The 17,576-nt window shown below is 41.8% G+C and overlaps 1 protein-coding gene across 1 annotated transcript in view; it reads right to left on the bottom strand.

Annotated features, from left to right (window-relative positions):
- Positions 1-1,771: 1,771 nt before the first annotated feature.
- The window catches only part of LOC126335284 (guanine nucleotide-binding protein subunit beta-2-like 1), a 71,281-nt gene continuing 55,476 nt past the window's right edge, over positions 1,772-17,576 (bottom strand). Inside the window, exons 6-7 of the mRNA XM_049998369.1 lie at positions 8,796-8,936; positions 1,772-2,697 (exon numbers count right to left, since the gene is read on the bottom strand). Coding sequence (XP_049854326.1) covers positions 2,515-2,697; positions 8,796-8,936 — 324 coding nt within the window. The 3' untranslated portion in view covers positions 1,772-2,514. The remainder of the gene's footprint in view (positions 2,698-8,795; positions 8,937-17,576) is intronic.

The following is a 17,576-nucleotide window of genomic DNA, read 5'->3' as shown; positions in this document are numbered from 1 at the left end:
AGTCAACATACTCTTGATGAAATAATTAATGACAGTTCAGTGTGGCAAAGGACAGTCAATTATCACGCGAACAGTCACAATGTTACATGGGATAATTTTGCCAGAATAACAATTTTTAGGTTGGACAAAAAACATCACAAATACAACTGCTCAGTGAAAACATATTGGCACTAACACTGTGTCTACCAGACTGAATACAGGAAATCTTCCCATATAGATTGACACAGTTATTGTACCTTAATTTTATGTCACAACCTCTTTCAACACAGGTGTTAGAAGTTTTGTACCTAAAACTGGATGAACACAAAACGACAATGATGTCCTGCAATTTCTTTCCGGTTGCAAACTGGCGATTTTGGGGATGGGGCAGCTATTCACAGACAGGTGTAAGAATATGGCACAATTTCTTAACTTGCTTAATGCTCTGACAAATCTGCTAGGTTGGATGTTGTCATTTTTGTATGGATTATATGACTTACTGTTATCTGGTTTATGACAAAAGTATGTCATTATTTACTATAGTCAAAATTTCAATTAGCCGTAACTTTTAATGAACTCAACTTCTAGTGAAACTAACTGTATCATTGGAATCAGGAAGATAAATATAACCAACTGAATAATAGTGAAGACACTCAATACTCAATATCCATCCAAATTGTCATCAAAATTACAACAGAAAGTCGAGAATGACTAGTTGTTCCCAAAGGCCACATAGCTACATGAAAGTGCTTCGTACGCAACAACCAGTTGCACATCAATCGAGGTGCATCTTCAGGTTTTATAATGGTTAAATTTTCCTAATGTAGATGGACAATTATGGAATTCCAGCATTTGGAAAGTTATCCATGTTAAGAGTCAAACCTCACTGGTTGTTTGTCATAATAAAATTGAGTAGACCCAAAAGATTTTTGGCAAAATGTACAAAGCGTGACTGCTGAATTATCCAGGCCAGTTAACACCCCAATAATATATTACAGCATCAGGTCGACACCAGTTGTATAAAACCAATGTAAGTAAAGCTTAAAATCTTGTTTTATGTGCACACATCTGCTCTACTGCTCAGAGGCCAATGTGGTGAAAGCCACCTATGGAGACAAGAATACACTGGAAAGTTTAAGGCCATGGTGCTGATGATGAAAATGAAGTCAACACACCAACAGCTGTTGCAGATGTATGCACATCATACAGTGATTTTAAGTTTTACTTACATCAGTTTTATACAGCTGTTTACTGCATCCAGTGTTATATCATAAGGTGTGTTAACCAGCCTGGCTCATTCACCTGTCATTTTTTCATTTTCAACAAACATCTTTTGGGATTCTCAATTTTATTATGGCAACCCACCAATGTGGTTTTCTTCTTAATGTGGATGATTTCCCAAATTCTGGGATTGTATAATCGTCCACCTATATTATGAAAACAACCATTCTAATACCTGAAGATGGGTCTATACTGATGCGAAACCAGTAGTTGTGATTTAAGCACATTCATACAGCTTCATGGCTTTTGGAGCTACCTTATCATTCTTGACTGTTTAATTGTGATGAATTTTAAGATAAGTTGAATGGTTATGGAGTTGTTGTTGTTGTTGTTATTATTATTATTATTATTCACAAAGTCTCCGAGCTGTGGTTGCCCTCCCCACACACTATTTGTAAAATTTAGATACAGAATGAAAGGAACAGAAAACATAAATTGGATGAGTTTACAACTTACTATTTTTCAACTAGGTTTCAGGATATAAAATGAATAAAGCAGCATTACAAAAGAATTTCTGCAAACACAATGTATTATCAAAATAAAGCAATTGATACATCAACATTTTTGTAACAATTCACTTAATCTAAACAGTTTTATCACAGTGCAAAATTTTAATGCTGAACAAATATATAGGAACATAACAAAATCAACAAGAATGGCAATGAAAGAATGTTGTGGGTGAACATTTCACCCCAACTAATGTCGCTTTAAGCATAAGACATGCTAACTAACAATTCATGTTACATCAGGACAGAAACACTGAAGGAAAATCACAGCGGAACATATCACTTCTATGAAGAACAGAATCAACAGTTTCACTGAAGGAAGAAAGCAATTGCAAATAAAACCAAGGAAAAAGTTTGTACTTCAATAAAAACACAGGAACCGTAAACTAATTTTTCACAAAGACAAATTTGTAACAGCATCTTACCTGAAACAAATGACTTCTGGAAAAATTTCTTTCCAGTAACAGACATGAAATCAATTACTCTTATTCATGGCACATAATCAGTCTCATATGAAAACACACACAAAAATATTTACTGTAGAGCATTAACATTTAAGATGAAGCTCAAGGCAATTTCAATTATAAAACAGGTACTGCAGATGTCCACTGCCTTGATTTATCACAGAATGTCTAACCATAACAAAATAACAACAAACAAACAAAAAAGGCAATGAAGGAACTCATCAACTGACAACAAAAATAGGAACTTTCAACTGAACCAAAAAACAGCAAATTTCCAGCGTGCCTCACGAGTTAGTGGTGATGACCTGCCATGCTCTAATATGGTTGTCCGAGTAGCCCGCAAACAAAGTTTGTCCATCACCTGACCATGCGAGTGACAGGCACTGCGGTGGTTCCGCGTCCACTCCCTGATATTGATTAAGCACTTCTGGGCACAGTTCATCTACTAACAGCTTACCTTCCAGATCCTGAAATTTCATAAAAATTGTGTTAGAGGAATGACATGCAGATAGAACTAGGACAACACCACAGACACAAAACAAAATCACAACTACTTTTAAAACTAATGAATGTTAGGTATTTACTCTTCATGGTACTTCAAAGCTTTCATCAACACTAATTGTATTGGTTATGAGTATGTCCATATTCTTATGCAATTGACATTAGCAGCACCTGTACTTTCTGAACCTAAACCTACTGAGAACTAATGATGATCATTAAGTCCCATACTCCGTAACAGAGCATAGGGGACGATGGGGGAGACCCGCACCGCCATACGAGGCAAGGTCCTAGTGGAGGTGAATTGCCATTGCCTTCCTCTGACAGTAGTCAGGATGAATGATAAGGCAACACCACAACACCCAGTCATCTTGAAGCGGGTGAAAATCCCCGACCCCACCGAGAATCAAACCCGGAACACGCAGACAAAAAATCAATATTGAGTCTTCAACTGAAATAAATATGAATTGAAGTTTTTGACTGGGCTTACTCAACACTTCATGACTATCAAGGGAAGAATGCAACTAACAGCTCACCGATTTCACTCATCTCTTGCATGATTATATTACTTAGCTGTACTAAATGCTGCTATAGCACAATGCACTAAGTGTTTGTGAAATCTATTCAACTTTTACAAGCCTGTTGAGTACCAAGCAACAATGCCAGAAACCTAGTGGCAGACTAGAGGTTTGTGATTATTGAATTCAAGTAAGAGTTTTTTCCTAATGTTCACATAAATACTTTGTGAAGGACCACTGTAATTCAATCAAATTTATTTTATTATTTTTTTTTTACATTTCAGGTTCTGATATGTGGATTTTTTCCCATTAACACTACGCAGTTGGCATTGGCCAAGTGATGTGGAAAGGGACAATTGTGGTGCCTCATGTTGGCGGGGGGAGGGGGGAAGAGATGACTTCTATTGGAAGCGATAGTGGTATGATCAGGGACTGGTAGATGGCATAATGTTAGCTCAATGTGAATCAGCTAAATAAATATTATGCCCTTAATTATGGAGTGGGGGTACATAATGAAAGAGGAAGTGCCCAGGTGGAATTTTGCACAGAGCATAACTTAACCATAGCTAACACTTGGTTTAAGAATCATGAAAAAAGGTTGTAGACTTGAAACAGGCCAGGAGACACTGGAAGGTTAGAGATAGGTAATATGATGGTAAGACAGAGATATAGAAACCAGGTTTTAAATTTTAAGACTTCCCCAAGAAAGCAGGTGTTGACAGGTGTGAAAATTGCCAAACTATCAGCTTAATGATTAATGGTAAATCTCAAAGATGTGAAACAAATACTAACTAAAAGATACAGGGGCTGGCCAGTACTTACCTCAGCTCAGTACAGCCGATAGATAAAAAACTGAAAATATACTTTCCTAGCTTTTGGAATAAATGTTCCTTCATCAGGGAGGAGAGAGGGGAAAGAAAGGGAAGAAGGGAAAGTGGATTTAGATACTCACAACCCAGGTTATGAAGCAACAGGATAAGGAAAACACGGAGGGTAGCAAGGATGGAGGCATGGTTGTCAGAGGGAAGCCAAAGATATTCTACTGTAAGTACTGTGCCAGCTTCAAACCAAAGAGGATGTATACAGAAGTAAAGAGGTATATAGTATAAAGATAAACACAACTATGTAGGATGAAAAGATGAGTGTATGGCTAAAGAGGAAAGGGAAAGAGGATGTGTTGGAGTGCACGTGCTCTTCTCCTCTTTAGCCATACACAAATCTTTTCATCCTACATAGTTGTGTTGATCTTTATACTACACTCCTGGAAATGGAAAAAAGAACACATTGACACCGGTGTGTCACACCCACCATACTCGCTCCAGACACTGCGAGAGGGCTGTACAAGCAATGATCACACGCACAGCACAGCGGACACACCAGGAACCGCGGTGTTGGCCGTCGAATGGCGCTAGCTGCGCAGCATTTGTGCAATGCCGCCGTCAGTGTCAGCCAGTTTGGCGTCGCATACGGAGCTCCATCGCAGTCTGACGGACTTTGAGCGAGGGCGTATAGTGGGCACGCGGGAGGCCAGATGGACGTACTGCCGAATTGCTCAACACGTGGGGCGTGAGGTCTCCACAGTACATCGATGTTGTCGCCAATGGTCAGCGGAAGGTGCACGTGCCCGTCGACCTGCGACCGGACCGCAGAGACCGTAGGATCCTACGCAGTGCCGTAGGGGACCGCACCGCCACTTCCCAGAAAATTAGGGACACTGTTGCTCCTGGGGTATCGGCGAGGACCATTAGCAACCGTCTCCATGAAGCTGAGCTACGGTCCCGCACACCGTTAGGCCGTCTTCCGCTCACGCCCCAACATCGTGCAGCCCGCCTCCAGTGGTGTCGCGACAGGCGTGAATGGAGGGACGAATGGAGACGTGTCGTCTTCAGCGATGAGAGTCACTTCTGCCTTGGTGCCAATGATGGTCTTATGCGTGTTTGGCGCCGTGCAGGTAAGCGCCACAATCAGGACTGCATACGACCGAGGCACACAGGGCCAACACCCGGCATCATGGTGTGGGGAGCGATCTCCTACACTGGCCGTACACCTCTGGTGATCGTCGAGGGGACACTTAATAGTGTACGGTACATCCAAACCGTCATCGAACCCATTGTTCTACCATTCCTAGACCGGCAAGGGAACTTGCTGTTCCAACAGGACAATGCACGTCCGCATGTATCCCATGCCACCCAACGTGCTCTAGAAGGTGTAAGTCAACTACCCTGGCCAGCAAGATCTCCGGATCTGTCCCCCATTGAGCATGTTTGGGACTGGATGAAGCGTCGTCTCACGCGGTCTGCACGTCCAGCACGAACGCTGGTCCAACTGAGGCGCCAGGTGGAAATGGCATGGAAAGCCGTTCCACTGGACTACATCCAGCATCTCTACGATCGTCTCCATGGGAGAATAGCAGCCTGCATTGCTGCGAAAGGTGGATATACACTGTACATGCTCTGTTGCCTGTGTCTATGTGCCTGTGGTTCTGTCAGTGTGATAATGTGATGTATCTGACCCCAGGAATGTGTCAAAGTTTCCCCTTCCTGGGACAATGAATTCATGGTGTTCTTATTTCAATTTCCAGGAGTGTATATATCTCTTTACTTCTGTATGTATCCTCTTTGGTTTGAAGCTGGCACAGTACTTACAGTAGAATATCTTTGGCTTCCCTCTGACAACTATGCCTCCATCCTTGCTACCCTCCGTGTTTTCCTTTCCCTGTTGCTTCATAATCTGGGTTGTGAGTAACCAAATCCACTTTCCCTATTTCCCTTTCTTTCCCCTCTCTCCTCCCTGATGAAGGAACATTTATTCCAAAAGCTAGGAACGTACATTTTCTGTTGTTTTTTGTGTATCTATAGGCTGTACTGAGCTGAGGTAAGTACTGGCCAGCCCCTCTATCTCTTTGAAACTATCAGCTTTTAAGTCATGGATACAAAATATTGACTCTAACTCTTTACAGACAAATGGAAAAAAAACTGGTAAAAGCCAACCTAGGGTAAGATCATTTTGGATTCCATAGAAATGTTGGAACACATGAGGCAATACTGGCCCTGTGACTTAGAAGATAGGTTAATGAAAGGCAAACCTATGTTTCTAGCATTTGTAGACTAAGAGAAAGCTTTTGACAGTTTTGACTGGATTGCAGGGGTCAAATACAAGGAGCAAAAGGCTATTTACAATTTGTACAGAAACCAGTTGGAAGTTTTAAGAGTCAAGGGGCACAGAAGGGAAGCAATGGTTGAGAAGGGAGTGAGACAGGGTTGTAGCCTATCCCCGATGTTATTGAATCGGTATATTGAGCAACCAGTAAGGGAAACAGAAAAAAAATTTGGAGTAGGAATTAAGATCAAAGGAGAAGAAACAAAAACTAACAGTTTGCCAATGACATTGTAATTCTGTCAGAGACAGTAAGGACCTGGAAGAGCAGTTGAACAGGTCTTCAAAGAAGGATATAAGGTGAACATCAACAAAAGCAAAACCAGGATAAAGGAATGTAGTCAAATAAAATCAGATGATTCTATGAGAATTAGATTAGGAAATGAGACACTTAACATAGTAGATGAGTTTTGCTATTTGGGTAGCAAAATAACTGATGATGGCTGAAGTAGAGAGGATATAAAATGTAGACTGGCAATGGCAAGAAAAGTGTTTCTGAAGAAGAGGAATTTGTTAACATCGAGTGTAGATTTAAGTGCCAAGAAATCTTTTCTGAAAGTATTTGTATGGAGTGGAGCCATGTTTGAACGTGAAACATGGACAATACATAGTTTTAAACAATAAGAGAATGAAATGTGGGGCTACAGAATACTTAAGAGTAGAACATGTAACTAATGAGGAGATACTGAATAGAATTGGGGAGAAGAGGAATTTGTGGCATAACTTGACTAGAAGATGGGATCAGTTGGTAGGACATCTTCTGAGGCATCAAAGGATCACCAATTTAGTACTGGGGGGCACTGTGGACCACCCATGCTGTTGAGTGTGCATGACTGCACAAGTTCGACAGTCAACAGTTGTGGTACCGTTAGTTAGGTAAGATCACCCACAAGGTCGTATCACAATGGATGGGGAAAATCCAGTTTTAAACATCTGAAGGCCAGAAACCATATAAAATGCGAAGTGACATCAGTTTCAAATTGTTGTGAGACTTACTCCAGACATCCACCATTTTTTGCCAGAAGTTGAAATTGAGAAGGAGCACTGTCAATGAGAGAGGTGGGGGGGGGGGGTTAGAGAGAGGTGGGGGGGGGTTAGAGAGAGGTGGGGGGGGGGGTTAGAGAGAGGTGGGGGGGGGGGGGGTTAGAGAGAGGTGGGGGGGGGGGTTAGAGAGAGGTGGGGGGGGGGTTAGAGAGAGGTGGGGGGGGGGGGTTAGAGAGAGGTGGGGGGGGGGGGTTAGAGAGAGGTGGGGGGGGGGGTTAGAGAGAGGTGGGGGGGGGTTAGAGAGAGGTGGGGGGGGGGGTTAGAGAGAGGTGGGGGGGGGGGGGTTAGAGAGAGGTGGGGGGGGGGGTTAGAGAGAGGTGGGGGGGGTAGAGAGAGGTGGGGGGGGTAGAGAGAGGTGGGGGGGTAGAGAGAGGTGGGGGGGGGTAGAGAGAGGTGGGGGGGGTAGAGAGAGGTGGGGGGGGGGTAGAGAGGGGGGGGTAGAGCGGGGGGGGGTAGAGGGGGGGGTAGAGAGGGGGGGGTAGAGAGGGGGGGTAGAGAGGGGGGGGTAGAGAGGGGGGGGTAGAGAGGGGGGGTAGAGAGGGGGGGGTAGAGAGGGGGGGGTAGAGAGGGGGGGGTAGAGAGGGGGGGGTAGAGAGGGGGGGGTAGAGAGGGGGGGGTAGAGAGGGGGGGTAGAGAGGGGGGGTAGAGAGGGGGGGTAGAGAGGGGGGGTAGAGAGGGGGGGTAGAGAGGGGGGGTAGAGAGGGGGGGTAGAGAGGGGGGGTAGAGAGGGGGGTAGAGAGGGGGGTAGAGAGGGGGGTAGAGAGGGGGGTAGAGAGGGGGGTAGAGAGGGGGGTAGAGAGGGGGGTAGAGAGGGGGGTAGAGAGGGGGGTAGAGAGGGGGGTAGAGAGGGGGGTAGAGAGGGGGGTAGAGAGGGGGGTAGAGAGGGGGGTAGAGAGGGGGGTAGAGAGGGATGTGACCTGCTGGATGTACAGTTGGTTGCCTTGTAAATAGATTAATGGAATAGTACTTTAAGGTAATTTTAATTTATTACAACAAGACAATACCTGGGTGACAAACAATGAAAATTGTTAAACGTAACCACTGTCTTGCAGATGATTGGTCTGCAATGCACAGACGTACTACTAGGTTTCGAGCTACTATTCTTTTCTAGTTTAAGCATGCCCATAAATGGAAACCCTTCCTTTGTGGGTACGCATATACTTTAACTAGGCATAATGATAGCCCACAAACTAGAAATGTGTGCAAGACATATCGACTGGCTACAGATAGAAGATGCCTTTCCTCACTTTTGTTTATACTTCAAGTCATAATATGTAATTTCACAAGAGTGAAGAACACTTTAGCTTATATCTAATTGTCAGTAAATTAACAACTGCAAAGATACTGACCCAAATTTTGATTGAAGGCCCAGTAGCAGCACACAACCAGTACCGATTTGGAGAGAAACAAAGTGCATTGATGATGCTCTTGTGCTCCAGAGTGTACAAGTGCTTTTCTTCATTCAGATCCCAAAGCATTACTGTCCAGTCCTGCAAGAGAAAAATTAACTTATAACAATCGTGCCAGCAATGAGGCAGTAAAATAATCAATGACTTAATACATACTCAGTTAAGATGATGGAAAAAATGATAGGAAGGAAGGCCAGAAGGAACTATAAATAATTCTTTCTGACAATCTTCTGTTTCTCGACAGTACATTCCTAAACTCAATAGTCAAATAATTTAACAACTGTAGAAAAGGGGATAGTTTTATGATCAATGAAAAGGATATGTAATAGAAGTATTGATCCCAGAACACAAACAGCAATATATGATATAGTTAGTAATGTGGTTAAACATTTTTCTTTTCTGCTATTAACATTTCTATATAGGAAGCATATTTAACTTTCAAGATAAAAGGATGCTACACCAATGATAAATTTTGGATTGGGCGAATTCACCTGTTTACAGTCAGAAATCGACAATATTTAAGTACAAATTTGGTTAACAAACATATTTAAACACAAGTTCAGCTAACAAATTGGTTACTTCCACACCATTGTGACATAAATACAAAGGCTACATGGAACCTGTTACTGTCAATCCTAAGTGACATTTGGAATTGCAAAAATATGGAAGGATAGATTGCTACTCATCACACAGAGCCAAGGAGGAGAGGTGGTGGTGGTGGTGGTGGTGGTGGTGGTGGTGGTGGTGCTGGGTGGGGGAACACTAGTAGATTCATAGAGGTCATGTGTAGTACTGGAGTGGGAGCAGGTACATCATGTGTAGGTGGAGGAGGATGGGGACTATCAAAGATTGAAGCCAAGAAGGGTTACGAGAGCATATATTGTAGCGAGAGTTCCCATCTGTGTAATCAGAGAAGCTGATGTAAGTAGGAAGAATCCACATGGCACAGGCTGTGAAGCAGTCAAAGTAAAGCACATCATTTTGGGCATCATGTTCAGCAACTAAATGTTCTAGGTGTCTCTTGGCTACAGCTTAGCAGTGGCCATTCATGTAGACAGCTTGTTAGTTATCATGCTGATGAATAAAGTGGCGCAGTAGTTCAGCTAAGTTTGTGAATCCTATGGCTGCTTTTTCAGGAAACCTTGCTTTTAACTGGGTGGAAGATGTGTGAGACAGGACAACAGCTGGCGGCAGTGGGAAGGATGTTTGGGACTGGTGTTGATTCTTTGTGTCTACTGCAAGGACATGAGCCTTTGGGCGCACACCTGGGAGCAGAGGTGAAGTACAAAGGGGCAAGGGTATTACATAGGTTTGGTGGGCAAAGGAATACCAGAGAGAGAGAGAGAGAGAGAGAGAGAGAGAGAGAGAGAGAGAGAGAGAGAGAGAGAGAGAGATATTTGCTCTGAAATGTAACTTCGCACTCTAGATTTTAAAATGACAATCATGCAATATTTATAACTCTTCAACACCAATTTATGGCGACTATGGTGCAATTCCATCAAGCTCACCGTCATCAATGGAATCAGCACCAAAACAGTTATCACCATCACCTCCACCACTATAAATCATTAACTGTTCATCGTCTTCTGTTGCTTGTGCTGCTCAAATAAGTTTCTTGATCTGTCTGATCTTTCCTTCCACGAGGCTGCATCCCGTCATGAGTTTCACATAATAACCTTTCCACCTCTGTTACTGTAAAGGACTCGTTCCTGATGTCTGTCTTCACATTTCTCCATACTGTCTCAATGTGGTTGAAATGGCAGTGATGGTGGCAGCCTTACTACAGTGTGATGCTACTCCTTGGCGATTTTGTCTAATACACATAGAGGCACATTGGGCGTATTTTCTTTAAAGAGCGAACAACAGACTTCATCATGCTCATATCCACAGCAATGTTTCACACCTGTAACCTATACACCCTAATAAATTTTGACAATAGTCTACGGAGAGCAGCGGACTGAAGCATGAATGATCGAGATCGCAATAATATTTGTTTATTAACCAGTTTCGGCTTGTGTACAAGAGATCTTCAGAATCTTTGGCCCCCTATGGCTGGTGCTGGCAGCTCCTCTGATTTCTTGCAATACCACGATCATATCACGAAAAATCCGAAGTCACAGTGGGCTAAAACTTCTGAAGATGGCATGCACATAAGCCGAAACCAGTTAATGAACAAATATTATTGCTATCTCGACTGTTCATTTTAACTTAAATTGCACCGTAAGTTCTTTACAATCATCTGTGGTTCAGGCTCTGTTCAGAATCACTGAAAGATACGGAGCACTGCCCATTACAACAGTTATAGAGACAAACTGTTTTAAAAGGTTCCTAAACCACTCAACAAATCTTGTTTGGTCCATGTCTTCATGGTAATCACCTATCCTCTTGGACCAAAAAATAAAGTGCATCGGGAACAAAGCCACTAGAAGAACCTTTAAGTACCACGATCTTGCTCCTCTTCCCATCAGATGAAGACCGCTACTGCTTTGAGTGTCATCCATCCAGCATTTGCTGATGCCATCCCTGGCATTAATCCATGTTTTATCTAATCATCCACATTATTGAAAGAATGTCTTTGTCCACAATTCTGCGCAAGAATATGCTTCGAGCCATTACAATATGCGTCTTTTCTAACAGGACTGTGTGTGTCTAGCAATTTGTAACAGAAACCCGTATTTTTCAGCATAATTTTAGTGACACTTTCACAACCCTGAAAAGTTCACTTTCTTTTCAAAACTAGCAATTTTGCAGTGGTAGGATACTCTTTCCCGGTGCAGTAAGCATAAATATGCCTGTAAAATTTGCTGTCTGGAAAGAATCTAAGTCGGTGACTGAGTGAGGCTGCTTTCTCTTCTTTTCTGAAGTTGTCAGAAATACATTATCCGATTGAGATGCCCTCAACTTTTGCAGTAACACACTCCTATTACTGTCCTTGCACTAATTCTAAGAGTTTTCAAGGAATGTTCCACTACTTTATCGGCAGGCACTGATAGCTGTCCATAAATATTAACGTATTCTTTCTCCTGCAAATAAAACCCACGAGTTCTCCATAACTCCAGTACCTGAATGTTTAGCGGCGCACCTCATTGCAAACGATTGTCACTAGGCAAATTAACTATTTTCTGTCGCACTTTCCACATCTCCCTCTCACAGTGCTGGCAACTTACAACCATATTCTGCATACCTGGGAGGCAGAACTGATGCAGTAGTCATATGGATCACTGATCCCATTCAGTGGTGTGAGTCTTATACAAATCCTTTGACACACCAAGTTTGGTGTCTGCACTCCTTTCTAAATAAGGAACAGAAACACTAAGTAGGCACAACACAGAGCAAAATGGAGTACACAAAACAATTGATATAAGTTTTGGGGTTTGATGGGGACTAAACATCGAGGTCATCAGTTCCCTGTTCCAAATAGATATACTTGTAAAAGGCCTATACAGTAAAAGCGTAACCTCTGCACTCAGGAGGAGGGAATACCAAGGGGTACAGAACTAAAATTAACACCACAATAACACAAAACAGAGGACACTTAAAAGGAGCAGAGCAAATAGTTGACTAGACTAAAACTACAGTGGTTGATGGATCAGGTAAAAGGTCAACCACTCAACAACAAACAAAGAACCTCCAGCTGGGAAGCGTTGATAGAGTTACCAACACAACTTGTCACCATAAAAGACACTATTTTGGTAGTCACATCACAATTAAAAGTATCTGGAGTGGGTGTAGCCTGAGAAATCGTGCGAGAGCGCCCACACTAGAGTGAGTGATAAAAACCAGCTGCACGGATAAACGTAAAACTGACTCGGCTATAGAAGCATCGTCACCTAGAATTAAAGGAAATGCAGCTGATAAATTAAAGGACTGCTGCAAGGGGGCTAAAAGGGGGCACGCCATCAGAAGATGGACCACTGTCAGCCCTGCATCACAGCTACACTTGGGCGGGTTCTCACGGCGAAGGAGATAGCTGTGGGTCAACCGCCTATGTCCAATTTGGAGACAGCAGAGAACAACTGAGTCCCTATGCGTGCTCCTCAAGGATGAGTTCAATACGACCGTGGACAGCTTTACCATGCGGAGCTTATTTGGCGTGTTCAAGACAGACCATTCAGAGCTCTAGACCTCGCAGGCCTTACGATGTAGGGCTGACCAGAGGTCTCTTTCCATGAGAAATTGGTAATGGCTAAATGCAACTCAGCAAAATTTAACTAAAACTAAACAAATTTTTATTGTCATGACTAAAGTAAAAGTTTCACTTCTTTTAATATTGTGATTTTACTTAAGTGGTGTTTTCCTATTATAAGAATGCCTTATAATTCTAATATGAAATAGGGCAATAATTCAGTAAATAGCCTGGATACAAAAGCAAATTTTTAAATTATGTTGTTGTGGTCTTCAGTCCTGAGACTGGTTTGATGCAGCTCTCCATGCTACTTTATCTTGTGCAAGCTGCTTCATCTCCCAATACCTACTGCAACCTACATCCTTCTGAATCTGCTTAGTGTAGTCGTCTCTTTTGTCTCCCTCTACGATTTTTACCCTCCATGCTGCCCTCCAATACTAAATTGGTGATCCCTTGATGCCTCAGAACATGTCCTACCAACCAATCCCTTCTTCTGGTCAAGTTGTGCCACAAACTTCGCTTCTCCCCAATCCTATTCAATTCCTCCTCATTATTTATGTGATGTACTCATCTAATCTTCAGCATTCTTCTGTAGCACCACATTTCGAAAGCTTCTATTCTCTTCTTGTCTGAACTATTTATCATCCATGTTTCACTTTCGTACATGGCTACACTCCATACAAATACTTTCAGAAATGACTTCCTGACACTTAACTCTATACTCGATGTTAACAAATTTCTCTTCTTCATAAACACTTTCCTTGCCATTGCCAGTCTACATTTTATATCCTCTCTACTTTGACAATCATCAGTTATTTTGCTCCCCAAATAGCATAACTCCTTTACTACTTGAAGTGTCATTTCCTAATCTAATTCCCTCAGCATCACCCAAATTAATTCGACTACATTCCATTATCCTCGTTTTGCTTTTGTTGATGTTCATCTTATATCCTCCTTTCAAGACACTGTCCATTCCGTTCAACTGCTCTTCCAAGTCCTTTGCTGTCTCTGACAGAATTACGATGTCATCGGCAAACCTCAGCGTTTTTATTTCTTCTCCATGGATTTTAATACCTACCCCAAATTTTTCTTTTGTTTCCTTCACTGCTTGCTCAATATACAGATTGAATAACATCGGGGAGACACTACAACCCTGTCTCACTCCCTTTCCAACCACTGCTTCCCTTTCATACCTCTCGACTCTTGTAACTGCCATCTGGTTTCTGTACAAACCGTAAATAGCCCTACGCTCCCTGTATTTCATCCCTGCCACCTTCAGAATTTGAAAGAGAGCATTCCAGTCAACATTGTCAAAAGCCTTCTCCAAGTCCACAAATGCCAGAAACGCATCTTTGCCTTTCCTTAATCTTTCTTTTAAGATAAGTCGTAAGGTCAGTATTGCCTCACGTGTTCCAGTATTTCTACGGAATCCAAACTCATCTTCCCCGAGGTCGGCTTCTACTAGTTTTTCCATTCGTCTGTAAAGAATTCGAGTTAGTATTTTGCAGCTGTGACTTATTAAACTGATAGTTAGTTAACTTTCACATCTGTCAACACCTGCTTTCTTTGGGATTGGAATTATATTCTTCTGAAGTCTGAGGGTATTTCACCTGTCCCATCCACCTTGGTCACGAGATGGTAGAGTTTTGTCAGGACTGGCTCTCCCAAGGCCGCCAGTAGTTCCACTGGAATGTTGTCTACTCCGGGGGCCTTGTTTCGACTCAGGTCTTTCAGTGCTCTGTCAAACTCTTCACGCAGTATTGTATCTCCTATTTCATCTTCATCTACATCCTCTTCCATTTCCATAATATTGTCCTGAAGTACATCGCCCTTGTATAGACCCTCTATATACTCGTACCTTTCTGCTTTCCCTTCTTTGTTTAGAATTGGGTTTCCATCTGAGCTCTTTATGTTCATAGAAGTGGTTCTCTTTTCTCCAAAGGTCTCTCTAATTTTCCTGTAGGCAGTATCTACCTTACCCCTCGTGAGATAAACCTCTACATCCTTACATTTGTCCTCTAGCCATCCCTGCTTAGCCATTTTGCACTTCCTGTCAATCTCATTTTTGAGACATCTGTATTCCTTTTTGCCTGCTTCATTTACTGCATTTTTATATTTTCTCCTTTCATCAATTAAATTCAATATTTCTTCTGTTACCCAAGGATTTCTAATAGCCCTCGTCTTTTTACCTACTTGATCCTCTGCTGCCTTCAGTACTTCATCCCTCAAAGCTACCCATTCTTCTTCCACCGTATTTCTGTCCCCCATTCCTGTCAATTGCTCCCTTATGCTCCCCCTGAAACTCTGTACAACCTCTGGTTCTTTTCGTTCATCCAGGTCCCATCTCCTTCAATTACTACCTTTTTGCAGTTTCTTAAGTTTTAATCTCCAGGTCAGATTGTGGTCAGAGTCCACATCTGCCCCTGGAAATGTCTTACAATTTAAAACCTGGTACCTAAATCTCTGTCTTACCATTATGTAATCTATCCGAAACCTGTCAGTATCTCCAGGCTTCTTCCATGTATACAGCCTTCTTTTATGATACTAGAACAAAGTGTTAGCTATGATTAAGTTGTGCTCTGTGCAAAATTCTACCAGGCGACTTCCTCTTTCATTTCTTTGCCCCAGTCCATATTCACCTACTAAGTTTCCTTCTCCCCTTTTCCTACTGTCGTATTCCAGTCACCCATGACTATTAAAGTTTCGTCTCCCTTCACTATCTGAATAATTTCTTTTATTTCATCATACATTTCTTCAATTTCTTCATCATCTGCAGAGCTAGTTGGCATATGAACTTGTACTACTGTAGTAGGTGTGGGCTTCGTATCTATCTATTCGAAGAAAAAATTTGAGAAACATTATTTAGTAAGTTTGTTGAGTCATTTATTTGGAGCAAGTTTCTTGTACATAACATATTTAGGGCATATAATAATGCTGTAGTCTCCCTCTATTTTCTCCTCCCACCCCCAACTTCCCTCCAATACAAAATTGGTGATTTCTTGTCTCAGAAAGTATCGTATCAGTCAAATCCTTCTATTAGTCAAGTTTTATGACAAATATGATCTTTGTAATTCTAGATCTAAATACATATTCTGCAAGCCACCATTCAGTCTTGTTGGAAGCTACTTCATACCACTACTGGCCACTTCCTTTCCTGTTCCACTAACAAATTAGGCAAGGGAAAATAACCGTCTACATGACTCCATATGAACTCTGATTTCTCTTAGCTGTGCAGTCCTTGCAAAAATATACATCAGCAGCAATACAATCATTCTGCAGCCAGCTTCAAATGCCAGTTCTCTAAATTTTCTCAATAATGTTCCCTCATAAAGAACATTGCCTTCCCTCCAGGGATTCCAATTTTAGTGCATGCTGTTCAAACCTGCCAGTAACAAATCTGATAGCCCACCTATTAATTGCTTTGACTTCTTGCTTTCACCTAACCTGATGGGGTTATCAGACACTTGAGCAGTACTTAAGAATAGGTCACCTTAATGTCTCATTTGCTGTGTCCTTTACAGAAGAATCACACTTTCCCAAAATTCTCCCAGAAGTCTACCATTCACCTTCCCTTCTACAATTATTACATGCTTGTTCCATTTCATATCACTTTGCAACATTATGCCTTGACATTTAAATGACATGACTGTGTGAAGCAGCACACTACTAATGCTGTATTCTAACATTACTGGTTTGTTTTTCCTACTTGTCTACATTAACTTACATTTTTCTATTCAGTACCACCTCATTTATGTGAGCTATCCATCTTACCTTCAGAATTCTTCTAAAGAAATACATGTCAAAAGACTCTTCTCATGTCTAAACTATTTATCAACCATGCTTCACTCCCATACATGACTACACTAAAAACAAATACTTTTAGGAATGAGATTGTAACACATCTATACTCTATGTTAAACAGCTCTTCTTCCAACACACTTTTCTTGCCATTGCCAGTATACATTTTACATCCTATCTACTTTACCCATCATCTGCTACTTTTCTGGATCAAATTGCAAAACTCATCTACTACTACTTTTAGTGTCTCACTTTCTAATTTAATTACCTCATCACCTCCTTATTTAATCTGATTACATTCCATTACCCTTGTATTGCTTTCATTGATATCCTACTTTCAAGACACTGTCCATTCCTTTCGGCTGTTCTTCGAAGTCTTTTGCTTTCTCTTACAGAATTACAATGCCATCGGCAAATCTCAAATTTTTTCTTCACCCCTGGAGTTTAATTCCTATTCTAAATTTTCCTTCGGTTTCCTTTACTGCTTGCTCAATGTACAGATTGAGAAACCCTGGGATAGGTTACAACCCTGTCTCCTTCCCTTCTCAATAACTGCTTCCCTTTTATGATTCCCCTAAACTCATAGCTGCCATCCAGTTTGCACCAACATTGTAAATGGCATTATGTTCCCAGTCTTCTTCCCACATTACATAGAGAATTTTGAAGGAAGTATTCCAGACAACATTGTTGAAAGGTCTCTTTAGTTCTACAAATGCCATAAAAGTAAGTTTTCCCTTAACCTATCTGCTAAGAGAAGTCAAAGTCAGTACCACCTTACTTTTTCCCCTGTTTCTCCA

Source organism: Schistocerca gregaria, chromosome 2, assembly GCF_023897955.1.
Source record: "Schistocerca gregaria isolate iqSchGreg1 chromosome 2, iqSchGreg1.2, whole genome shotgun sequence".
Classification (NCBI taxonomy): domain Eukaryota; kingdom Metazoa; phylum Arthropoda; class Insecta; order Orthoptera; family Acrididae; genus Schistocerca; species Schistocerca gregaria.
The sequence above is the reverse complement of the archived record's forward strand: the minus strand, read 5'-3'. Positions and strand labels throughout refer to the sequence as shown.